Source organism: Oculina patagonica, chromosome 7, assembly GCF_052425735.1.
Source record: "Oculina patagonica isolate OP01 chromosome 7, crgOcupat, whole genome shotgun sequence".
In the NCBI taxonomy this organism is placed as follows: domain Eukaryota; kingdom Metazoa; phylum Cnidaria; class Anthozoa; order Scleractinia; family Oculinidae; genus Oculina; species Oculina patagonica.
Window position 1 is genome coordinate 29,349,411 of NC_135764.1, and position 26,229 is coordinate 29,375,639.

At 39.1% G+C, this 26,229-nt stretch overlaps 3 protein-coding genes across 3 annotated transcripts; 1 reads left to right on the forward strand and 2 right to left on the reverse strand.

Moving 5' to 3' along the window:
• Nucleotides 1-390: 390 nt before the first annotated feature.
• On the reverse strand, nt 391-5,914 carry LOC144661163 (uncharacterized). Its single transcript, XM_078521869.1, has 2 exons — nt 4,689-5,914; nt 391-503 (listed from the first exon to the last, which is right to left on the reverse strand). Exons 1-2 carry the CDS (start codon nt 5,901-5,903, stop codon nt 486-488), a joined length of 1,233 nt encoding a protein of 410 aa, XP_078377995.1. The 5' UTR covers nt 5,904-5,914; the 3' UTR covers nt 391-485.
• A 2,265-nt stretch (nt 5,915-8,179) lies between these two features.
• On the forward strand, nt 8,180-13,711 carry LOC144661162 (uncharacterized). The gene is made up of 2 exons (XM_078521868.1): nt 8,180-9,415; nt 13,603-13,711. Exons 1-2 carry the CDS (start codon nt 8,201-8,203, stop codon nt 13,618-13,620), a joined length of 1,233 nt encoding a protein of 410 aa, XP_078377994.1. The 5' UTR covers nt 8,180-8,200; the 3' UTR covers nt 13,621-13,711.
• A 2,668-nt stretch (nt 13,712-16,379) lies between these two features.
• On the reverse strand, nt 16,380-25,051 carry LOC144661707 (speckle targeted PIP5K1A-regulated poly(A) polymerase-like). Its single transcript, XM_078522519.1, has 6 exons — nt 24,713-25,051; nt 23,056-23,249; nt 21,025-21,292; nt 20,235-20,610; nt 19,446-19,816; nt 16,380-18,828 (listed from the first exon to the last, which is right to left on the reverse strand). Exons 1-6 carry the CDS (start codon nt 24,780-24,782, stop codon nt 17,549-17,551), a joined length of 2,559 nt encoding a protein of 852 aa, XP_078378645.1. The 5' UTR covers nt 24,783-25,051; the 3' UTR covers nt 16,380-17,548.
• Between the last annotated feature and the right edge of the window lie 1,178 nt (nt 25,052-26,229).

Here is a 26,229-nt window from a genome sequence, read left to right on the forward strand (position 1 = left end):
TGATTAGCTTAGCTCGTACATGTTCACTGTATTTACAAAATTAATATTCTCCTGGAATGTAACACCTACAGCAGATTCAGGTTGAGCTTTTAATGGCATCAGTTGTCGCATTCGTTGTCACGGTTGAATTGATTGTGTTGCGAGGCAAAATGAGAGGTTGCTAGGTGGGAATGACGACGTTCTGTCTGGGAAAAAGCATGTGGTTTTCCCAGACAGAACGTCATCATTCCCGCCTAACGTTTGTCATGCTATTATCTTTAGACCAAATTAAAAACTGGTCCACTAAATCCATGGGACAGTGGCCATTACTCCAAACAGGAACAATGATGGTTTAAATATCCCCGTATTTAAACAGAGCTTCACTGAATTGCTTGCAAACACATAACAATAGCAGACAACACCATTTCATGTTCCGTCAACTTCATTTTTATAGTATTCTCCCTTGTATGTTTTTCTCAGAAGTTTCATTATAATGTATGCAAATTTCATGGTTTGGCAGAAGAGTGCGATTATGGCTAAATCGGAGAATAGTAAAATATGAATTGTGACGTACAATTCTTCCGATTCTCCGATTATTCTTATTCTCCGTGTTCTACACGATTCTCCGATTCTTCCGATTATACAATTCTTCCGATTGTTATTTTGCGATTTTTCCGATTCTCCGTGTTCTACACGATTCTCCGATTTTTCCGATTATACGATTCTTCCGATTCTTCTTAGTTCTACACAATTCTCCGATTTTTCCGATTAAACGATTCTTCCGATTGTTATTCTCCGATTTTTCCGATTCTCCTATTTCTTCACGATTGTGCGATTTTTCCGATTATACGATTCTTCCGATTGTTATTCTCCGATTTTTCCGATTCTCCTAGTTCTATACGATTGTGCGATTTTTCCGACTATACGATTGTTATTCTCCGATTTTTCCGATTCTCCGAGTTCTACGCGATTCTACCTATTTTTCGATTTGATAATTCTTATAATTATTCTACGAATTTACGCGGTATGAAGTGAACTACTAGAACCTTTTAAACTTTTATTTTAAACATGATAACCTATAGCTACAATACACTTTGAATACAGTGCCTCTTGTGCTCGCGCTTTAAACATTACTTCATTTTTCCTTTGGCTTTGAATCTACGCAGTAAAAGTGAACTTGAACCTTTCAAACTTATTTTACAACATGATCACCTAAAAAACACTTTGCATTTGAATAAAGTGCCTCTTGTACTTGCGCTTTAAAGATTATTTCATTTTTCCTTTGCCTTTTAAGCGTTCCTCTATAAGTTCATTATGTGTTTCGATCACAAACCACATGAATGCTTTAAACTTAAATTCAGCCATTCGTTTGCACATGTGTTTAAATCTGTTAAGAAAGCGATTGCTCTGTTCTGCGGATTCAGTGTTTGTTCCTCTGATTTCTTTGAATGTTTCCAGATGAGGATGATAGCGGCACTTTGGATTGTCCGGAGGCATACAGCACTGCTCTTTGTGCTTCATCACATGAAATATATCCACTAAAAACTTCACATGATCTAAAAGAATTTTTGCACCGACATTTCCCTTTTTACTGAGGTTGCCCAAGAAGGGATGAAGATCACACGCTCTATCATACCCCACATACTTTAGTCTCATTAAATCGTCTGTTGTCCTACCGAACGTTAACAACAAAAACGCGTATACTTGGGTGCATGATTCACAAGTATACATCTCCTGTGCCTTTACAATAATCCCGCAAGGTCGTACCGCTGTAAGCAGTCCTGCAGTGCGGTCCATGTATCGGTTTACCTTCTCTTTCGATTTACAACCGCCTTGCTCGCAATCTAATCCGTCGTGTTCAGGGATGTCTCCAACAGCTTTCTGGTCAATATATCCCGCTGAAATGGGATAAATGTGCGCTTCCTTTTCAACTACTTTTCCAATTACTTCGTCCCTGTTTTCGGTTTCGTCTCTGTCAGTTTCGGTTTTATCCACCTCCTCGCGATCATTTTCTTGAAGGTGCAAATGTTCCCTTGTTTACATAAAGTTTTTCTTTAGGCGCGGCACACATTGGTCTACGTACTTTCTCCAGGCCGTCAACACTGACGTAACCTTCAGTACAGCCAGGAACTTCACACTTGTGATGAATCCACTTGTTCGGTGAATTACATATCAAATTCCATGACTCCAGACAAACTTCTTCTAAACTTCGCCGTTTGCCCTCCACATCAGCTTGTTTCACGTTTAACAAGTAAAGAGATCCATTGTTTCTGAAAAGATTTATTGTCTTCCAAAGAAAACTGAGCACTCTTCCACTCGATCTGCATTCAATTTCCATCTGCATTCAATATACATCAGAACGAGATTCGAATGAGCTTGCGCAAATTTCAACGTTGTAAACAATGTTTTTTACCAAATGCGTCTCAAACATGGTTTTATTTGACACTTGGAAGTATTTCAAGTCTGGTGAAAAGTCATAATACACCCTCCGCTGATCTTTCGAGTCCTTGTTACTGTCGCCTTCTGACACGGGACAATCTTCAAAATAGCTGTAGTAGTAAACCTTCCTGCACGTCTTGCAGTTACCATTAAATGATGCGGCTACGTTCGTTCCATGACTGGTGTACACTACTGGAAAAGATGGTCTGTTGCGTATAGTAATGCTTGAGCCACAGCACTTTAATTTGCCCGGCAATAAAACAATCGGTTTAAAGGCATCTTTCTCCGACGATTTAAAGAAGGGCTCACTCTCATCGAAGCTTTCCAGTAGTTGTGGATGATTCTTTGTTAGCCACTGAGATACCGTTTTACATTCTTCTGGTGTTGGATTGAACTCTTCTACTTCTCCACTTTTCGATTTTAGTGATCCTCCGATACGAATTGTTGTCTTGTCTTCAACCTTGCTTTCACTAACATACTTTGCAATCAATGACCATCTTAACGGTGTTTTTTCCGGAAAATGCTCCAAAGCGAATAACAGTGATTTCAACTGAGAAAAACTCAATACCTTATCCTTCATCTTCAGTCAACTTCAGGTTTCAGTATTTCGTTACTTAATAGAGACAGAACGTGACAAACCCAACCTCTAATCTTTTAAGCAATCTGGAGGAATCAAAAAGCCCCATTTTAATACATACATATTGACGCGATAAAGGAAGCAAAAGCCGCCGCAGTTTTTCTCCTTTCATTAAGCCAAGCCGACTCATTAAGCGCTTTGAATAACAGTAAGTGACAAGATTTGTCACGCCATTGAACGCTTCAAATAACAATACGTGCCAAGGTTTGTCACGCCATTGGGGACTTTGAATAACAATACGTGACAAGATTTGTCACGCATTCAATCTAAAATTAAACTGCTAACTGATTATAAGCGGCACATGAGCATTCTTTTGATTTTTTCAATCCTTGTTTGCATTAAAAAATAACACTTTGGGTATCCATGTAGTATCATAACAATGCTACAATGTGTTACAAGATTCAAAGAAGATGGAAGATCTTGGGCTTGGCACTCTTCGAGAAATTTGTCATCCACACAACAGTAAGAAATCCAAACTGTTTGTTAAAACCAACTTCGATGACCTTAGCGATGATGCGCATACATTTTTGCTTTCGCTCGCTATTTCCAAGGAAGATTTTAATGCTTCCTTTAATGTCTCCTCCTAATGAGTGACAATATCGATATAAATGACATTTCACGAGGCTCTAAAGACTTCTCCAGAACTGGGAACGAGTGACACTAGTCTTCCCTTCATAGAACTTCATATCATAGAACTTTATTTTTGTAGATTTTAACGAGTTATATAAAGCGTTTAGTTTTTATTGTAAGACAGAGAAGTAAGTGTTAATGGACAGTGGAAAATGCATGACGTGCATACTGCGAAACCATGTTTTATATGCATGTATACTTTCAAATAAACTACGTGACGATAGGCATTATTTGTTTTATTTACTCCCAAGAACAACGACAACAACATACTTGATTGCCCTAGACTAGATAACCGCAAAAACCTGAACAAGACCATGTGTATACCTCGTTCTTTAAGCGTGTGCAGAGAAATAAAACGTTTCTGCATGGCGGGACACTGTTCCAGTAAAATCGTAGAATCGGAAGAATCGTAGAATTGGAGAATGATTTTAGACTGAACTTAAGGCAAAATCGTAGAATCGGAAGAATCGTAGAATCGGACAATGATTTTAGACTGAACTTAAGGCAAAATCGTAGAATCGGAAGAATCGTAGAATCGGACAATGATTTTAGACTGAACTTAAGGCAAAATCGTAGAATCGGAAGAATCGTAGAATCGGATAATGGTCTTAGAACGATCTTATACGAAAATCGTAGAATCGGAGGAATCGTAGAATTGGAGAATGATTTTAGACTGAACTTAAGGCAAAATCGTAGAATCGGAAGAATTGTAGAATCGGATAATGATCTTAGAACGATCTTATACGAAAATCGTAGAATCGGAAGAATCGTAGAATTGGAGAATGATTTTAGACTGAACTTAAGAGAAAATCGTAGAATCGGAAGAATCGTAGAATCGGACAATGATTTTACACTGAACTTAAGGCAAAATCGTAGAATCGGAAGAATCGAAGAATAGGAAAGTTGTTCAAAATTTTATGTGGTAAATCGGAGAATATTACCCCTAAATCGGAGTATACTATTCTCCGATTTAGCCATAATCGCACTGTTCTCTGGCCACCAGTGCTTTGATCTCGGATAACTGTTGCTGTACGTCCTCAAATTTCTTCTCCAGGTCAGCTATCTTCTGATCCATCATGGCGCTTAGTCGATTGATAGCTTTAAGAATCTCTGGTTGAAGCTTTTGCATTTCATCTGTTGCCGTTTCTGCTTGTTTTGTGCTCGGGCTTGCACTTGTGCCTCCTGGTGTTAGTGGAGCATGAACAGCTCTTTCACTTGCTTCTGCTGTGGCAGCCATCTCTGGTTTATTTTCTTCACACTGTTGATTGATTACTTCACCATTAGACAAATATATGGTTAACTTTGATTTTTTTGCCTTTTCTTCAAGACGTTCTCGTGCTTGTTGTGCTTCTTCCATAGCAGCTTCCTGTAACTCAGTGCTATTTACTATTTTTGGAGCAAGGCTGTATGCTCCTTTAGTTCCTATGGTTCGAATGATGCCTACTCCTGCTTCAATGAATTTTTGAATACCTTGGTTCCATTGTAAGGCCTCAGCATTTCCATCTTTGTCGTCTTCATCACCAGAAAAATGGAGTCCAACTAAGCGGTACTTGCCTTCTCTCTCAATCATAATTGGACAGCCTGATGCCCCTTCTGGCATGACTCCTCTTTTCTTCTCTAAGTGAAGCATTGGCACCAGGTGGTCGGTGGGTCCTTTTATATCAAGTATTTTACTAGTACCTTCTTCATATTTCTTTTCATTATCATCTCCACCATAATGTGCAGTGTAAACAGGTTCGCCTTTGTTCGGCGTTGGGGGGCCGATCTCAGCAAGCGAAAACTGATCGGCTTTCATTTGTTTAAAAAGCTTATTATCTTCCTCAATTTCCCACTCACTGAAATCTTCGGTAGGTCGACCATATTCCCACTGCTTACCTAGCTTTACCATGGCGATATCTTTGTTTTTATAATCGGGATCATCTCCTGGTTGTAAATGGTGTACGAATGCCATTCGCTTCTGCTTTTCAAAAGTATATTTCTGACCTTCAATGTCAAATTCAACTGCGAAGCGCGCGTCTGAAAGGATACTGTGAGTTTTTTCGTTCTTTTCATTGTCGTCTTGAAAGTTGTGGGCCACCGTCATGATCCAACCATTTCCGTAGTGAAATCCAGTTCCTTTATAACCTACCAGTTTATTTTCTTCATCGTAAGTTTCACCTCGGATAAGGCAAACAGCATTATCCACTTTCTGCTTTGCATTTGACATAGCGTCCGCCATTTTCGCAGGGTGGTGAGGGAGTTATGCATGCGTGACCAAGGGAGGGGCGACGGGAAGGGCAGAACACTCTGCGACGCCTGGCACTTTTTTTGTTCTGAATCCAACAACAAATGCCGTCACATCCGGTCAAAAAATCGGCGCGGCGCCCGTTTCTGCAAAGTTGAAAAGTGATCAAAAGTGAAGTATCGGTCGAGTGTGATTTTTCCGTATTTGTGAACCAAAACTTTCATGGTATTTTATTGTATGGATATCAGCAAGCTGCAGAGACATTGTTTCGACTTCCTGAGCAAACATTTTACCAAGAGAGAAACGTTTAGTATCAACTTTCTCTTAACGGACACCTCTATAAGACGGACACCTTCATAAGACGGACACTTGGTGATGGTCCCTGCCGTTTTTCAGCCATTTTACTGTAACCAAACAGACCAAACTCCTTATAAAACGGACACCTCTCTAAGACGGACAACGGACACTTTGAAATCATTAACGGACACTTGAGAAGTTTTTTTTATCCAGTTTTATTAGTGAAACTACTTCCAAACTTCGTATCGACCTAAAGCAAAGTTAGTCGGAGCCGTAAGAATACCTGTAATTGGTGTCATGTTACCTCGACTCTACTTTCTTTTTGCCGTGAGGCTTTTCTTTTCGCCGTGAGGTTTTTCTTTTCGCCGTGAGGTTTTTCTTTTTGCCGCGAGTTTTTTTCTTTTTGCCGTGAGGTTTTTCTTTTTGCCGTGAGATTTTTCTTTTTGCCGTGAGGTTTTTCTTTTTGCCGCGAGGTTTTTCTTTTTGCCGTGAGGCTTTTCTTTTTGCCGCGAGTCTTTTTCTTTTGCCACGGGAATCATCAATTATTATTAAGAAAACAGAAAATTAGCATATCTGAAATCCGCTCGCGCACAATACAGCTCAGCATACGACAACAGTGCTGTCGTGTCGATCGACTACGCATAAAGAAAAACAACACAGAACACACAACACGTACGGAACCACGTGAATAATATTCTTTTAATTATTTATTACATTTTTCAACTGTTGTGGTCTCCCTGTGGTGTCACGAACGTGCGGTTATTACAGTCACGTGAGATTATTATCCTCAAGCACGTTCCTGCACGGATTTCGTGCACTGAAGTCTGAGGGAAGATTCTTTTCGGCTACTAGTCGCCATCTAAAGCCAACAAAAATGTTTGCAGCTTTTAGGAAAATGATCAAACGAAATGGATTTCCAGATGCAGGTAAAAAAAAATCCGTTTTTTTTCCCTTTTCGCAGAAATATTGAAGGTCAAAGGTTGCGGTTTTGAAAAGACGTGCAACGTTTGGTTATACAAGACCCTTTCAAACGAAATCAAGGTCGTACATTTGAATCTTAGAAGTATCATACCCTTTTTATTTTTTTTATTGTTTTATGTCACGGAATTGATCATATGTTAAGATCTGTTAAGGCCTGTATACGGTGGCCCACAACTGTCACGGCAAAAGAAAAAGACTCGCGGCAAAAAGAAAAGCCTCACGGCAAAAAGAAAAACCTCGCGGCAAAAAGAAAAACCTCACGGCAAAAAAGAAAAATCTCACGGCAAAAAGAAAAACCTCACGGCAAAAAGAAAAAAACTCGCGGCAAAAAGAAAAACCTCACGGCGAAAAGAAAAACCTCACGGCGAAAAGAAAAGCCTCACGGCAAAAAGAAAGTAGAGTCGAGGTAACATGACACCAATTACAGGTATTCTTACGGCTCCGACTAACTTTGCTTTAGGTCGATACGAAGTTTGGAAGTAGTTTCACTAATAAAACTGGATAAAAAAAACTTCTCAAGTGTCCGTTAATGATTTCAAAGTGTCCGTTGTCCGTCTTAGAGAGGTGTCCGTTTTATAAGGAGTTTGGTCTGTTTGGTTACAGTAAAATGGCTGAAAAACGGCAGGGACCATCACCAAGTGTCCGTCTTATGAAGGTGTCCGTCTTATAGAGGTGTCCGTTAAGAGAAAGTTGATACTAAACGTTTCTCTCTTGGTAAAATGTTTGCTCAGGAAGTCGAAACAATGTCTCTGCAGCTTGCTGATATCCATACAATAAAATACCATGAAAGTTTTGGTTCACAAATACGGAAAAATCACACTCGACCGATACTTCACTTTTGATCACTTTTCAACTTTGCAGAAACGGGCGCCGCGCCGATTTTTTGACCGGATGTGACGGCATTTGTTGTTGGATTCAGAACAAAAAAAGTGCCAGGCGTCGCAGAGTGTTCTGCCCTTCCCGTCGCCCCTCCCTTGGTCACGCATGCATAACTCCCTCACCACCCTGCGAAAATGGCGGACGCTATGTCAAATGCAAAGCAGAAAGTGGATAATGCTGTTTGCCTTATCCGAGGTGAAACTTACGATGAAGAAAATAAACTGGTAGGTTATAAAGGAACTGGATTTCACTACGGAAATGGTTGGATCATGACGGTGGCCCACAACTTTCAAGACGACAATGAAAAGAACGAAAAAACTCACAGTATCCTTTCAGACGCGCGCTTCGCAGTTGAATTTGACATTGAAGGTCAGAAATATACTTTTGAAAAGCAGAAGCGAATGGCATTCGTACACCATTTACAACCAGGAGATGATCCCGATTATAAAAACAAAGATATCGCCATGGTAAAGCTAGGTAAGCAGTGGGAATATGGTCGACCTACCGAAGATTTCAGTGAGTGGGAAATTGAGGAAGATAATAAGCTTTTTAAACAAATGAAAGCCGATCAGTTTTCGCTTGCTGAGATCGGCCCCCCAACGCCGAACAAAGGCGAACCTGTTTACACTGCACATTATGGTGGAGATGATAATGAAAAGAAATATGAAGAAGGTACTAGTAAAATACTTGATATAAAAGGACCCACCGACCACCTGGTGCCAATGCTTCACTTAGAGAAGAAAAGAGGAGTCATGCCAGAAGGGGCATCAGGCTGTCCAATTATGATTGAGAGAGAAGGCAAGTACCGCTTAGTTGGACTCCATTTTTCTGGTGATGAAGACGACAAAGATGGAAATGCTGAGGCCTTACAATGGAACCAAGGTATTCAAAAATTCATTGAAGCAGGAGTAGGCATCATTCGAACCATAGGAACTAAAGGAGCATACAGCCTTGCTCCAAAAATAGTAAATAGCACTGAGTTACAGGAAGCTGCTATGGAAGAAGCACAACAAGCACGAGAACGTCTTGAAGAAAAGGCAAAAAAATCAAAGTTAACCATATATTTGTCTAATGGTGAAGTAATCAATCAACAGTGTGAAGAAAATAAACCAGAGATGGCTGCCACAGCAGAAGCAAGTGAAAGAGCTGTTCATGCTCCACTAACACCAGGAGGCACAAGTGCAAGCCCGAGCACAAAACAAGCAGAAACGGCAACAGATGAAATGCAAAAGCTTCAACCAGAGATTCTTAAAGCTATCAATCGACTAAGCGCCATGATGGATCAGAAGATAGCTGACCTGGAGAAGAAATTTGAGGACGTACAGCAACAGTTATCCGAGATCAAAGCACTGGTGGCCAGAGAACAGTGCGATTATGGCTAAATCGGAGAATAGTATACTCCGATTTAGGGGTAATATTCTCCGATTTACCACATAAAATTTTGAACAACTTTCCTATTCTTCGATTCTTCCGATTCTACGATTTTGCCTTAAGTTCAGTGTAAAATCATTGTCCGATTCTACGATTCTTCCGATTCTACGATTTTCTCTTAAGTTCAGTCTAAAATCATTCTCCAATTCTACGATTCTTCCGATTCTACGATTTTCGTATAAGATCGTTCTAAGATCATTATCCGATTCTACAATTCTTCCGATTCTACGATTTTGCCTTAAGTTCAGTCTAAAATCATTCTCCAATTCTACGATTCCTCCGATTCTACGATTTTCGTATAAGATCGTTCTAAGACCATTATCCGATTCTACGATTCTTCCGATTCTACGATTTTGCCTTAAGTTCAGTCTAAAATCATTGTCCGATTCTACGATTCTTCCGATTCTACGATTTTGCCTTAAGTTCAGTCTAAAATCATTGTCCGATTCTACGATTCTTCCGATTCTACGATTTTGCCTTAAGTTCAGTCTAAAATCATTCTCCAATTCTACGATTCTTCCGATTCTACGATTTTACTGGAACAGTGTCCCGCCATGCAGAAACGTTTTATTTCTCTGCACACGCTTAAAGAACGAGGTATACACATGGTCTTGTTCAGGTTTTTGCGGTTATCTAGTCTAGGGCAATCAAGTATGTTGTTGTCGTTGTTCTTGGGAGTAAATAAAACAAATAATGCCTATCGTCACGTAGTTTATTTGAAAGTATACATGCATATAAAACATGGTTTCGCAGTATGCACGTCATGCATTTTCCACTGTCCATTAACACTTACTTCTCTGTCTTACAATAAAAACTAAACGCTTTATATAACTCGTTAAAATCTACAAAAATAAAGTTCTATGATATGAAGTTCTATGAAGGGAAGACTAGTGTCACTCGTTCCCAGTTCTGGAGAAGTCTTTAGAGCCTCGTGAAATGTCATTTATATCGATATTGTCACTCATTAGGAGGAGACATTAAAGGAAGCATTAAAATCTTCCTTGGAAATAGCGAGCGAAAGCAAAAATGTATGCGCATCATCGCTAAGGTCATCGAAGTTGGTTTTAACAAACAGTTTGGATTTCTTACTGTTGTGTGGATGACAAATTTCTCGAAGAGTGCCAAGCCCAAGATCTTCCATCTTCTTTGAATCTTGTAACACATTGTAGCATTGTTATGATACTACATGGATACCCAAAGTGTTATTTTTTAATGCAAACAAGGATTGAAAAATCAAAAGAATGCTCATGTGCCGCTTATAATCAGTTAGCAGTTTAATTTTAGATTGAATGCGTGACAAATCTTGTCACGTATTGTTATTCAAAGTCCCCAATGGCGTGACAAACCTTGGCACGTATTGTTATTTGAAGCGTTCAATGGCGTGACAAATCTTGTCACTTACTGTTATTCAAAGCGCTTAATGAGTCGGCTTGGCTTAATGAAAGGAGAAAAACTGCGGCGGCGGCTTTTGCTTCCTTTATCGCGTCAATATGTATGTATTAAAATGGGGCTTTTTGATTCCTCCAGATTGCTTAAAAGATTAGAGGTTGGGTTTGTCACGTTCTGTCTCTATTAAGTAACGAAATACTGAAACCTGAAGTTGACTGAAGATGAAGGATAAGGTATTGAGTTTTTCTCAGTTGAAATCACTGTTATTCGCTTTGGAGCATTTTCCGGAAAAAACACCGTTAAGATGGTCATTGATTGCAAAGTATGTTAGTGAAAGCAAGGTTGAAGACAAGACAACAATTCGTATCGGAGGATCACTAAAATCGAAAAGTGGAGAAGTAGAAGAGTTCAATCCAACACCAGAAGAATGTAAAACGGTATCTCAGTGGCTAACAAAGAATCATCCACAACTACTGGAAAGCTTCGATGAGAGTGAGCCCTTCTTTAAATCGTCGGAGAAAGATGCCTTTAAACCGATTGTTTTATTGCCGGGCAAATTAAAGTGCTGTGGCTCAAGCATTACTATACGCAACAGACCATCTTTTCCAGTAGTGTACACCAGTCATGGAACGAACGTAGCCGCATCATTTAATGGTAACTGCAAGACGTGCAGGAAGGTTTACTACTACAGCTATTTTGAAGATTGTCCCGTGTCAGAAGGCGACAGTAACAAGGACTCGAAAGATCAGCGGAGGGTGTATTATGACTTTTCACCAGACTTGAAATACTTCCAAGTGTCAAATAAAACCATGTTTGAGACGCATTTGGTAAAAAACATTGTTTACAACGTTGAAATTTGCGCAAGCTCATTCGAATCTCGTTCTGATGTATATTGAATGCAGATGGAAATTGAATGCAGATCGAGTGGAAGAGTGCTCAGTTTTCTTTGGAAGACAATAAATCTTTTCAGAAACAATGGATCTCTTTACTTGTTAAACGTGAAACAAGCTGATGTGGAGGGCAAACGGCGAAGTTTAGAAGAAGTTTGTCTGGAGTCATGGAATTTGATATGTAATTCACCGAACAAGTGGATTCATCACAAGTGTGAAGTTCCTGGCTGTACTGAAGGTTACGTCAGTGTTGACGGCCTGGAGAAAGTACGTAGACCAATGTGTGCCGCGCCTAAAGAAAAACTTTATGTAAACAAGGGAACATTTGCACCTTCAAGAAAATGATCGCGAGGAGGTGGATAAAACCGAAACTGACAGAGACGAAACCGAAAACAGGGACGAAGTAATTGGAAAAGTAGTTGAAAAGGAAGCGCACATTTATCCCATTTCAGCGGGATATATTGACCAGAAAGCTGTTGGAGACATCCCTGAACACGACGGATTAGATTGCGAGCAAGGCGGTTGTAAATCGAAAGAGAAGGTAAACCGATACATGGACCGCACTGCAGGACTGCTTACAGCGGTACGACCTTGCGGGATTATTGTAAAGGCACAGGAGATGTATACTTGTGAATCATGCACCCAAGTATACGCGTTTTTGTTGTTAACGTTCGGTAGGACAACAGACGATTTAATGAGACTAAAGTATGTGGGGTATGATAGAGCGTGTGATCTTCATCCCTTCTTGGGCAACCTCAGTAAAAAGGGAAATGTCGGTGCAAAAATTCTTTTAGATCATGTGAAGTTTTTAGTGGATATATTTCATGTGATGAAGCACAAAGAGCAGTGCTGTATGCCTCCGGACAATCCAAAGTGCCGCTATCATCCTCATCTGGAAACATTCAAAGAAATCAGAGGAACAAACACTGAATCCGCAGAACAGAGCAATCGCTTTCTTAACAGATTTAAACACATGTGCAAACGAATGGCTGAATTTAAGTTTAAAGCATTCATGTGGTTTGTGATCGAAACACATAATGAACTTATAGAGGAACGCTTAAAAGGCAAAGGAAAAATGAAATAATCTTTAAAGCGCAAGTACAAGAGGCACTTTATTCAAATGCAAAGTGTTTTTTAGGTGATCATGTTGTAAAATAAGTTTGAAAGGTTCAAGTTCACTTTTACTGCGTAGATTCAAAGCCAAAGGAAAAATGAAGTAATGTTTAAAGCGCGAGCACAAGAGGCACTGTATTCAAAGTGTATTGTAGCTATAGGTTATCATGTTTAAAATAAAAGTTTAAAAGGTTCTAGTAGTTCACTTCATACCGCGTAAATTCGTAGAATAATTATAAGAATTATCAAATCGAAAAATAGGTAGAATCGCGTAGAACTCGGAGAATCGGAAAAATCGGAGAATAACAATCGTATAGTCGGAAAAATCGCACAATCGTATAGAACTAGGAGAATCGGAAAAATCGGAGAATAACAATCGGAAGAATCGTATAATCGGAAAAATCGCACAATCGTGAAGAAATAGGAGAATCGGAAAAATCGGAGAATAACAATCGGAAGAATCGTTTAATCGGAAAAATCGGAGAATTGTGTAGAACTAAGAAGAATCGGAAGAATCGTATAATCGGAAAAATCGGAGAATCGTGTAGAACACGGAGAATCGGAAAAATCGCAAAATAACAATCGGAAGAATTGTATAATCGGAAGAATCGGAGAATCGTGTAGAACACGGAGAATAAGAATAATCGGAGAATCGGAAGAATTGTACGTCACAATTCATATTTTACTATTCTCCGATTTAGCCATAATCGCACTCTTCTGCCAAACCATGAAATTTGCATACATTATAATGAAACTTCTGAGAAAAACATACAAGGGAGAATACTATAAAAATGAAGTTGACGGAACATGAAATGGTGTTGTCTGCTATTGTTATGTGTTTGCAAGCAATTCAGTGAAGCTCTGTTTAAATACGGGGATATTTAAACCATCATTGTTCCTGTTTGGAGTAATGGCCACTGTCCCATGGATTTAGTGGACCAGTTTTTAATTTGGTCTAAAGATAATAGCATGACAAACGTTAGGCGGGAATGATGACGTTCTGTCTGGGAAAACCACATGCTTTTTCCCAGACAGAACGTCGTCATTCCCACCTAGCAACCTCTCATTTTGCCTCGCAACACAATCAATTCAACCGTGACAACGAATGCGACAACTGATGCCATTAAAAGCTCAACCTGAATCTGCTGTAGGTGTTACATTCCAGGAGAATATTAATTTTGTAAATACAGTGAACATGTACGAGCTAAGCTAATCAAGATCTTTACAGAAGGAACGTCTTAGTCATGGTAAAGTAGACCGCCTATTTTGTGCCTAATCGTATCTATAACAAAATTCTCGATTTTGATTGGTTCTGTGCACGCCCATTTGTCGTGTAAGTGTCGCACGATCACACGGGAGTCCAATTACAGTTATCCAAGTTGAGCAACTTCAAATTGGAAACCTGTAATTGGACACCTATGCCATTCGTACGTCAATCATGCGTATTTAAATGGGTTCTTTCTTGCTGTTTGGACAACCAATTGAGCTTACCTTTGACTTTTTCACACAAAAAAGGTTCTCCAAGACTTCCTAACCTGGAATTTTGTTATTGATATGATTAATTAGTAATTGGACCTCGTGTGGTACAATTCAGAGAGTAATCGTGCTCGTAATTTCAAATCGGCCTTGCGCCGCACGCTCTGCTGATTTTGAAATTACTCGCCCAATTATTGTACTCCAGTCAGTCCAATTGCTATTACTTTAATACCGAATTTCACTTATGGCCTGTCAGTTTATGGCGTGATAGACTCAGACCTCATGGTCATACAAAATTTTCTAGATGGATGCTTTAAATGGAAATACATACCAAAGAGAATGGAAATTTCAGACCTTTAAGAAAAGGCAGATAGGAAGCTCTTCAAGGTACGTTCAATTGATGCCGATTGCCCGCTTAGTAAATTAATTCTGAGGAAGAAGGAGACAAAGTGTAATCTTAGAAATAGAACTGCCCATTGCCCGGAAATAAATTTGGATAGATTTTAGAATGTATTTGTAAATAGGCTAATTTAATATCTAGTTTTCTTATCTTTCTGTATATTTTTAAGTACTTTGTGTCACTTAGGTATGTATTTTTATAAAATATTGTTATTACATAATAATTATTGTTATGTTCTCACGTGGTATCATTTCCATTCTCATGCCCCACATTCGGCATTCAGATTATTATTATTAGTATTATTAGCTATTTCATGTCTATTTAGGGAGTGCTCATCATTTATGGTTTGGGGGTGGGGTTGCTAAATCATGGGGGGGTACAGAAATTTTAGGTGTGTTTCTGAGGGGAGGTCATTAGAGTTTCAAGAAAGTTAGTGGGGGTTCATGAAAGTTTTGTGTGGACCCAACATGTTAGTGGCGTTTTACTCAAATCACTTTATTGAAATACCTTCAGAGAGCCTTTTCATATCCAGTATAATGACCATGGGTCAGATCCTAGATATTTAACTTGAATGTCTTGATAGTTTGCGCTTAAAGATTTTGTTTTCCTGTGGTAATTCAAGTAACGTATTAGCCGAGCAAATTTTGAATGTTGTGTACCCAAAACTTGTGAACTACCAAAAAACAAACTACCTTAGAGAGACTCCTGAAACAAGGTTGGTGAACACAGAAATAAACAAACGTAAGGGTAGCTAAAGGAACAGATTAAATAACTTAACCAGTCGATGTCAACCACTACTGAATGTGCCAAGCATGACAACCAAAATTGTGTTGCCAGAGTTTAATTTTTCTGCAATTCCATTTTTTTATTATTTAATTGATAAAAGGGATACCTAATCTATTTACTGGTATGTCACTTGTTGAAAAAGTCGAACTCTTAAAAGGTCTCTTCTTAATCTATTTATTACAAACTAAAGTCAGGTTATGTTGAAATTCCCGAGTTTGTATTGGTTTAATTTGTCATGGTATATGAGCTCATATACCACTGATTGTGTTGTTCCAGAAAAAATCCATACCCCTCCCACAGAGGATTTTTTGGTTTGAATCCCCCTACCCCGCTGGAAATTCCAATTAAACCTCATACTTTGCTTTAAAAATTTTGGCATTTGAGTCTTCTGTGGGATGGGTATGGATATTTTCTGGAACAACACAATCAGTGGAGACATATTCTTACTGATTGAGATCAGTGGAGATTCTTGTGTTAAAAAAATAACAGGATTTTATTTTCTTACGAGGCAACAGGACGACCCTCCTGTAATTTTTTATGGCTCTGCCTTTGATATCTTTATAACAAATCAGACTCCCACTGTGCGATCCTCCGATTCTGTGAATCACTCGTATGATCACAGACCGAATTGGACTCCACTCAGCCCTATAACCATTATTAAAACTGCACTGTTTGTAATAAATTGCTTGCTTGTATATGAATGAATTTTTTTTCCGGAGGGGGGGGGGGGTCATTGAAGTACGAGGTTTCTCATTAGGGGAGTTATTTAGGTTTTGCTGTTTTCCTAGTTGGGGGGGGGGGGGATGGGGGTTATAAAGATATCAAAGGTGGAGCATAAAAAAATCACTGGTTGGTCGCCATTAATGTTTTAAGCACAAAAATCTTGGGAGATTTTTATTGGTCAAGATTTCCAATTGGTGGAGAAATATATTTTTGATTGAGATCAGTTGAGATCTTTTGTCAAGTGAGAAATAAAACATTAACTTCCTAAATGAAATGCCCGAGAAACTCCTGCCCTAAGTGAGTCATGTTGTGTTTAAATCCAGTTTAAATCGTAATCTTGTACCCAAATCTTCTCACGTGAGCAAACATCTGAGTATGAGATTAGTTTGGTCACAAAATTAATTTTTACAGCTTTTTCAAAATGCTTTTAAATTGGTTGAGAAATTTTAACTGTTTTAGATGCGACATTAAAGTGCCCAGGAAATGCCTGAGTTGTGTACTTAAATTGGTCAAAGGAGACTACTACTGTACTTGAGACCAGGTGAACTTCATTCTTCGTTACAGCTTTTTTTGACCTCTGTGATTTTACAGAATTTACCTACACAAGAATTATCCATTTTTTAAATCAATATTTTAGAGCTAGAATAATATTCCAACCAGGAAATTTTTGACAACCTGCTATCTTGACCAGTCTTTCTTTTCATTTGGGAGTACTAGATAACAGAGTCCTACTGTAGTGTGGACACAATGGAAATGTTTCCATTTTCTTACTTTCCAAGAACCTCATCCTAATTTGTTTTCAAGATGGTGACTGGGCGAGCCGCCATTTTGAAAATCATCGGAGAGAGGACTCTGGGGATGAGGTTGCTAACTTGCTTCAGTGTTATGAATATGCTCATGTCATAAGTACTTCAAAGGCCACTGGAACCATCTTAAACCCACTGCCAACTGACCTTTGGTAAGTGGCAATCTCTCATTAAGGGAGCACCTAAACTAAACATTTTGGGTGGTTGCCTCCAGGAGGTTGCTGTGTTCATCAAATACCACTAAAAAGAAAAACGTGAGTTCTCATTTTGCCCAGATTCAATCCTTAAACTCTGTAGTTCTAATTTTCACGACGAAGGATAATTTTAACTCAAGACATGTGCATAACTGTTTTGCTGTTTGCATGGTGATCAACACAGTAAAAAAGTATTAATCTGGAACATTTTAAGTGTTTTTCAGTAATGATTACCAGGGAACTCAGGAAGTGAAGGGAATAACAAGCTGTTTGTTTACTTTGTTAACAAACCCATGAAGTATTTCTTATAAGCTGTGAAGAAGTTCCCAAATAGCTGGAAGTCTTTACTTTCGGCAGGTTCCATCGAGACAGTACAACCATGTTTCAAGTCCTTCTGGGTTGAACTGTTGACACTCAGTTCAAAAATAAGAATCGGGGAACCAACATTATGGACATTAACAAATTTCTCAGGGTTCTTACAAGGTGAAGACATCTGGAATTTGGATTCCTCAGATTTCCCTGAATGTTTTTGCTCAGCCTTCTCTTCCGCTGACACCTGTTTTCCAGCACTTTCACTATTTTCATTTCTTTGTAGCTTCTGAGGCTGTAGTGACTTTCGCCGTTCTCTCCGGCAATGTGTCCATGTGTTCTCAAAGGCTGTGCAAATGGCTGAAAAGTTGTCCTCAACTTCCTCTGATTTTGTTTGATCCTCCCCCTTTCTAGCATCAGAGTTATTTCCAGTATTATCACAATTTTCTGTGGAGGTCTCCACAACACAGTGGGATTCCTGTGACATCTTGGCTGGTTGGCCACCCTGTGGCAAGTCACAATCCTTTCCACTGTTGCATAGTCTTTTTGCTAAGGACTTTATTTCACACTTAAATCCAAATTCTCTTTCTAACGTCTCTACAATAAGCACAAAAATTCCACTGGACTCCAGCATGTCGCTGCAAGATGCTTGAGGACTAATTTCTTGATACTCCACAAAGAAACTATGGCAGTGTGAAATCTTTCTTTTCTTGGTAGATCTACAAACTGTGAACAGGTCAAGAAATTTGCTTGCATCATTGTTTGGGTTGTCACTGCAGCCATTCAGATCCTTACAAATCCTATGAGCAGTCTTCATTAATTCAATGATATGTTTCAGTGTTCGTACAGTAATATTCTGCGTTAAGTTGTGTACAAGTTCAAATGGGTCCTGAACACACAATGGGGACACCTTAAACTCAGTGAGCTTGCTGCTTCCTGGAATGTTTTGAGAACTGGCAGTACCAGACTTTGGTATGGCTCTCTGCTGTTCAGTGATTTTTTCTGTTGACGAAATAACTTCACCAGTAGCCTTACAGCCAGTCTTTGTTGATTGTTTTTCACATGTTGGTTCATCCTTGAATGTGACGCAGTTCGTGTCTTTTTCCATTTCTGAATATCCCACACCCTTTAACTCATCTAACACCGATGTGATACTTGTCTTTTGACCATGTCGTATGCTGACCACACAATTGGCAAAGTCAAATTCAGTTGAAAAGAAGAAAAAGAATTCCTCCAGTAACTGACCTATTGATAAAGAAATAAAATATAATAAAATAATTTAATTAATACAGTGGTTAATAAACCCTAAATTCAGTGACAGAATTTTAATTCTGACACTGAAATTTAGTAAGCTTTTTTTCTTTAGTTGTTGCTGTGTTTTGGCTTCTATTTTTCATGATAAAAGCAAAACAACATCAATGATATTGTTTTCTTAACATGTATTTATTGTGTGACTGATTCTATGGCAAAGTTCTTCTCATCATCAACAGACACATGAAATGCCTAATGGTTGAAAATTGCTTGCGAACGAAGTGGCATGTTTTCCGTTATATTGTTTAGGAGAAAAACTGCTTCAATATTATCAATCTCTTCAGATTTTTTGTTTGTCAGGATAGTAGGAAGCTGCCTTGTAGCTAATATTTAGCCATTTTTTACTTACATGTATTAATTTTGATCAGTAAGATTGGATTTACCAAAGGGAAACTGTTTTTCAAACATGGCAATGTTACGGTACCGGAAACGATCGTTACTGTGAAATCCTAGGGCTTGGAAATATTTTAACAGGAGGTTCTGCTCACCAAGCTGGTTTACAGGGAGGTCCTGACCTGAATTAATTACCACTTTTAATTACATTTACTTACTCAGACTTTTGGTATTCTGTGACGGAGTAAGTCTGGCAATATCAGCAAAGAATGGACAGTTCCAATTATCAATCATCTTGGATTCAAGCTCCACAGCATGCTGCTCACGGCAGCCGTGATCTTTGGTGTCACATGAATCTGACTGTTGTTTGATCCACGATTCAAATCCCTGCTGTAATGAGGGAACAACAGAAGGATTTTGCATCTGCAGGAAGTATAACACCATCAGGGTCAGTGCGTAGTTTGACAGCTGTCGACCAATGGTGACGGCCTTGGCTTTTGCCCAGGCTCTCACAATAAACACCAGCTGAGGGATCCTGGGATCAAGCGACATGTAGCAGCGAAGGAGATCTGAGTTTGCCACACCAAGCCTGTTGAAAATGAGAGAAGCTCAGGTGTAAAACAAATGGTTTATGTGAGCTATACAACCTAAGGCTTGGGAGGTCAACATGCCTGAGTACAAATTCTGATCAGGGTCACTGCACTATGTTAAAATAGGATTAAAACACTTAACCTTTTCTTTGCCTCTCTTCACTTTAGGGGAGGGGGCATAACCTGTGACAAACAAGAATCCCATCTTACATAATGCATTGTAATTACATACCGGTATGCACCACTAATCCAAAACAGACTTTACGTTTAGTTGAGCCAGGTTGTTTAAAGGGTACTAGTCTTATTTCAGACCCAAAAAACATTTTCTCAAGATTGGTCTTTGTGAGAAAATTTTAACTTTGTCCAGTCTGTAAATCACAACTGGAGTCAAGATAAGAACATTTATTTAATAAATACCTATTATTCACAGATAGGTCACATGACAGGCCTGAAGGCTGGTGCGTGAACTTGATAAGAGGACATTTAGCAGTCAGGACTGGTATGATGTTTGTACAGCCAGGTGCGAAACTGCGTAACATGTCAATAACTAAAGAGTAATCGACACCAGTGTTATTAGACTGTGGCGGTACAACACATTTACTTGTCAGTAAACAAACATCCAAGTCGCTTCCTTTCCAGCCGATTCCACTTACGGTGGAACCAAATGGTACAACTGATGCACCGGGATAGACTTCACCAAACACTTCCTGTAACAGCTGACAAACCAGTCTTCTCAACTTGATGTCCTCATCAGTTAGACACAATTCTTGCATCAACAAGTTGACTTGTTCTTCTACCTGTAAACAAACAGTGATAAAAGCCACATGCTACCAAAGGCACTGTGTAATTCAAACAGAGGCAATCATTTTATTTGGTTTTTTGTTTCCATCTTTAAACTTATGTGAAGTAATATATTGCATGTAATGTTAAGCAATTATTCCACAAGCGTTGGGTGGATATGAGATGGTAGATACATGTAGCACCTAGTTGGCTAAAACTATCTCATATCCAACAAGTGCAAGTAAAATGAATTTCTATATTTTAATTCTTGGCAGTTCTCGCTGACGCAAACACCTACCATATCTTAATTTGTGGTCCATGGTATATGAGCTCAGATACCACAGTCTGTAAACTAATCAAAACTCAGGAATTGCAATATACCATGGCTAGTTTTTAATAAATCTGCCCATATAGCTACAACTTACACCTTCGATGAGACATGACTTCAGTTTGACAATGAGATTTTCAGTCAAAAATGGAGCCATCTCTTTGGTTTCCAAGTGTGGATCTTGGTTGTATTGTGAGTCGTCATGTTTGCACTTCCTTGATTTCTGTGTCTTAAACTGAGGAGCTGCTTTATTAACAGTTCTTTCTTTCACTGTTAGTCGTTTTCCATTTAAAAGTGGTAATGACTCTTGAGTCAGTACTGTATTAACACTCTCTGCATTACTGAACTCCACTATAGCAAAAACACCCTAAAAATAAAAGCAAACAAAAATATTTAGTACCTTTAGGTGGTTTTGGTTCCTAGCAGAAGCCCATGCATTACTCTTTTAATATCTCTCTGGGAGGCGTGGTGGCCTAATGGTTAGTGCACTAGACTTTGGAGATCTCGAGCAGTCCAAGTTCAAGCCGTGGCTGGGGCACTGTGTTGTGTTCTTGAGCAATAAATACACTTAACTCTCATAGTGCCTCTCTCTACCCAGGTGTATAAAATTATGGGTACTAGCAAATTTAATGCTGGGGGTTAGCCCTTCAATGAACTAGCATCCCATCCAGGGAGAAGTGGAAATACTCCTCTAGAGTCACTTCATGCTACTGAAAAAATCTCGATGATTTGGTAAGTGCAGAATGCAATATGGAACAATTGAAAGTATGATGTTTTATATATGTTCGTGTTTATTTGCTTTATTTTACTTTCGGAAAAACTGTTCACAGGCTACTTGTATTCTTTCCCAGGTGTTCCTTACGCTAATCTTTGCAAACATAACACGACACTTTTGTTCGTTTGTAACAAAATACTTTTGTCTTCCTTGAAAATGCGATAACATGAAACTTTTGTTTTTTGTTTGTTTTACGACGGCATCGATGACATTTGTTTAATTTAATTAAGTTACGGTTTAGACTGCACGAAAGACGATTCTCAAAAACTAAAGAAACAAATCTAATCAAAAAACATATTTTTCGACAGGTTTTTTAAAACACAGTACAGCTAGGATATTTGTTTCCTGGTTATCAGGTGTTCACGCCGAAAATCCTGGTGCAAGTTTTTGCATACCTAATTACGAAAGCGATGTGAAAGTCTCAAAATCTAATTTAATTAATTTGCGGTTTTTACTTGGCGCCAAGAAGTCTGCAGGAAGCCTACCGCAAACACGCAATACAAGCGATGTTCATGATAGTTCCAGAAAACAACGTAAACTAATCTGCGCATGCGTTTGGTGTAAATTACGTTGAGTAGTACCACAAGGAGAGCAAAGGGTTTTCTGAAACAAATATATACGTTTGAGATCTTCATATGAAAGTAACGTAGATGTGCTCCAGGTCTTACCTAGGGGTACGGTCAGGTGCTCCCCACCCCCACCCCCTCCACAAGGAATAATTAATTAATTGATATTAATTAATTAATTGGTGATTAAAAGTTTACACCATAGTGCTTTAGCGCCTGAGGGGTTTAGCAGACGACAACCCACCAAACCATCACAATAGTGCATTCTGCACTAAAAAGGATGAGCTCCAGCCTGATGGGCCACTAGGCTCACACAGAGGTTCAGTGAGGTGTTTGTGTTTGTTAGTGCTAGAAATCTGCTGTGCAAGGTGAGTGCAGGGGTGAAAGTTAAAATAATCGGGAGGCAGAAGTCTCACCACTTTTCTCCATGTTGTCTTACACATGCACTCACATTTATATACTCAGTGGAATCTCCCCACACAAAAACCCCCTTTGAGCCTCCATGAACCCATTGAAGAACCTAAATAGCCTAAGTTCCCTGAAACACCCATTATATAAAAACCAAAAGAGGCTAACTTGAAAAATTGCAGATTCTTATATGCAGGTTTTAATTAAAGTGGAAAGAAGCTTATGCAGGTTTTCCAGGAGGGCTGGGTGGGGAGTTCAAACTTGGTGAATCATCCATGCAAGGGGTATGAAAATCTCTTAGAATGACACATTATGTATTTAAAGTGCTGAAAATTATATGACAAAGTGATAATCTACAAGACAGTATGATATTTGAAATACCTTGTCTTTGTCCAAGAAAACATTTGTGACCTTTCCATAAACACTGAAGTATTCAGTCAACTCTTCTTCAATGGATCCAGAGTTTTGAAACCCCCGAACATAAATGCTCTTTCTAGAGGAGTTTGTTCTCTCCTGTTTTAAGCTCAACAATCTTTGGTGCTTTTTCCCTTTATTGTGGGTTGGCAATAAAGAAGCTGCAAAACAAATTGAACAAAAAGCTACATAAAGAAAATTATTTCAGCTTTCAGGGGTTTCAAAATGTTTTGAATTAGGCGTCAGCAACTGGAAGAGTAGGAGGTTGTGACAATGCCAAGCTTGGTTGTAGTGAGCTGATTGCTAAGACCAGAGCAGAGTAACAGGCGACATATACTCAAGAAGCCAGCAGAACTTTGGTGGTTGCCAGCATATACCTGCCAACTCTCACGCCTACGAGTTGAAAACTTCGATCTCACGCCAACTCACGCTTACGAACCAATTTCTCACGCCTAGTCAAAAAATGTGAGTTTTTACAATCAAAAATGACACATTTTCCAAAAAATGTAATCTCAAACCAGTGTTAGAAAATAAAACTCCATGTAAAATGAGTCTATGGCGATACCTTCCCCGAAATGACAGAGTTTTGACGAAAAAAAAGCATTGGGAACGAGGTCGTGTTTAGCAAAACACGTCCACGCACTGGGATTGGGAGATGTTCGGAACGTCTTCGGAATACTTCAGACGTCATCGGAAAACTTCAGACATTGTTGTATTGTCTTCGGAAATCCTGGCACTCTCAGGATAAAAATCTCACGCCTTTGACCAAGAAAAAGTTGGCAGGTATACCAGCATGTTTTGAAAACCCTGAGCTCATATGACAGTGCTTGGCTTGTTTGTACTTTGGAACCTTAATATAACAAAACTCTATCTTTTGAAGCCCCTGGTGCAATGAAGGTTATTCTTCAATCCCACCGAAGTGTTTAGGAATTTTTTTCAGACTTAGGGATTTTTTTTGGGTCCTGAGTTTTGCCTCCATTCGATCATCCCCGTCACTTTGATCCCGGAGTACCCCCCCTGGGGTCTACACCAAAGTCCTTTATTATAATTCATATCTAAAATAAGTCATCTGTACACCAGTTCAAAGGTGCCGACTACGATCGTAGGCCAGTAAGCTACATTTGGCAAATTCAAAGTCCACGCTGAAGATCTTTGGCATAACCTACGTAGAATACAGGCTGGGGTTCACAACACAGTAATTTGCACCGATTACCTACTTTGCAACCCTATTAATGTGGCTGCCGAGAGACCACAAAAACTTGGTTACATCAAGGTATGTGACATTAATTTGTAGACTACAGACTGCAGATTTGCAGACTTTTCACTCCAGTTAGCCTACTAGACACTCCTGTACTCCAGTTAGCCTACTATTCACTCCGGTTAGCCTAAATAGCACTTCGGCTACCGCTAGCCGGTAACACGATATATTCTCTAAGTCTGCAAATGTCAGACACCAGTTGCATCAAAGGTCAGATAAATTTCATATCAGATTTTTGCCAAGCTTCAGGGTTCATAACGTTTAGGGATTGTCCCCAGGCTGTTCTTTAAATATTATTACAATATAATTTGGTAGTAATCGTGTACAAGCACAATTATTCGTAAATTTTATTCACAGCCTGCTTACCTGAAGGCAACGTGACTTCACAAACGTCGCAAAAGACTTGCTTTCCACGAACGCTTACTTGGTCCGCCATGTTTCTTCTTTGAATGACGCGGGCTCTGGGAACGAGAAAATAAATTCACCCCAGTCTCTTCTCTTCATCTTTGGCTTGTGAGCCTGGTTGTATTGGATTTTGTGTCAAGAAATATGCCTCATCGACAGATCCAAAACAGTCTTACAAAACACTGCGGATTTTCAAACAGATCTCAAAAGAGCAAGCGATACTGGAAGGAAGTGATGTACAAAAAGAAACCAGAGAAACGAAAACAAAAGCCCTGTGATGTGAAAAAAGTAAATAAAGTCCAAGATTTCACAAAACTCTACCAAGCAAAGCTGAAGAAACTTCTGTGCAAGAGAAACAAGAGGCAAGAAGAACGCGAACTTCAAAGGAGAACTCGCACTGTAGAGAAACCAGAAAAACTGGCTCATTTATCGATGTGTCAGGCATTGAATCGGTTTGAGAGACAATGTAAAACAAAGGTTATGGAAAAGAGCAACTTTTGTAAAATTCATCAATTTAATGACAGCACTTCTGGCCTGGTTCAGTGCATGGGGACGAACAAACTAATGAAACGGTGTATTAAAAGTGTCCAAAAGGATGAACAATATTGTAATTATCACAAGAATAAGAAAAAGTGATTAAAGAAAATATATTCAGTAGAAAAGGTCAGCTCATTTTAAAGAAAAATTTAATTTACTTTTAATTATAATGGCAGAATGAGTTTAAGAAACTAATGGCCAACAATTTCCGTATAATAAGAATTAAGATTGACACTGGAATTTCTAGCGGATTTCGAGCCTCGCAGATTTGGACCTCCCGCTACATTTCCGCCAGCGGATTTAGACCCCCCGGACGTTGCCCGCTAACGGATATGTACCCCAGGGGGTCCAAAACCGCTAGCTGATTTGGACCCCCAAAGGGGTATAATCAAAACATGCATTTTAAGGGTTTTTTTGTTTTGTTTTCCTTTTTAAGGATGAAATAAAAAACGCACGAAGAGTCAAATAAACTGATTATGTTGATTCTTTTATTTATACCGTTACTCCATGACAGGGTCAGCGTGTTCGTGACAAACAGTGTAAAGGAAATGCTCTCCTCGGGATTGTTTCACTACCAGCACAAAACAGCTTTATTCATAAAGTCTCTTCGATTGTTTAAATTCTGTGCTGCATTACCATTTCCACTTTCATCCGCTAAAGAAACGACGAAGCTTCTTTAAGTCTGTGAGCGCAACCTCAGCGATGGCTGAAACTAACGCGCACGACGAAATCTTTTACTATCTTCGAGATAGCCGGTACCCTAATGATTTTACTAAAGACCAAAAGAGAAACTTACGAAAAAAGGCACAAAAGTTCGCTTTGTTCGAAGACGCGTTGTTTTTTATTGGACATGACAGAAGTAAACAACCAAAAAGATGGATACACGACATTGATGAACAACAAAAAATCTTAACTGCCTGTCATCAGAACGACAAAATCGA

Coding starts and splice junctions, on each gene's coding strand:
- LOC144661163 (XM_078521869.1), bottom strand. CDS start 5,903: ATGGCGGACGCTATGTCAAATGCAAAGCAGAAAGTGGATAATGCTGTT.
- LOC144661707 (XM_078522519.1), bottom strand. CDS start 24,782: ATGGCGGACCAAGTAAGCGTTCGTGGAAAGCAAGTCTTTTGCGACGTT. Junction 19,817..20,234: donor GACCTATCTGTGAATAATAG/GTATTTATTAAA, acceptor CATTTTCAACAG/GCTTGGTGTGGCAAACTCAG. Junction 18,829..19,445: donor ACAGAATACCAAAAGTCTGA/GTAAGTAAATGT, acceptor CTTTATCAATAG/GTCAGTTACTGGAGGAATTC.
- LOC144661162 (XM_078521868.1), top strand. CDS start 8,201: ATGGCGGACGCTATGTCAAATGCAAAGCAGAAAGTGGATAATGCTGTT.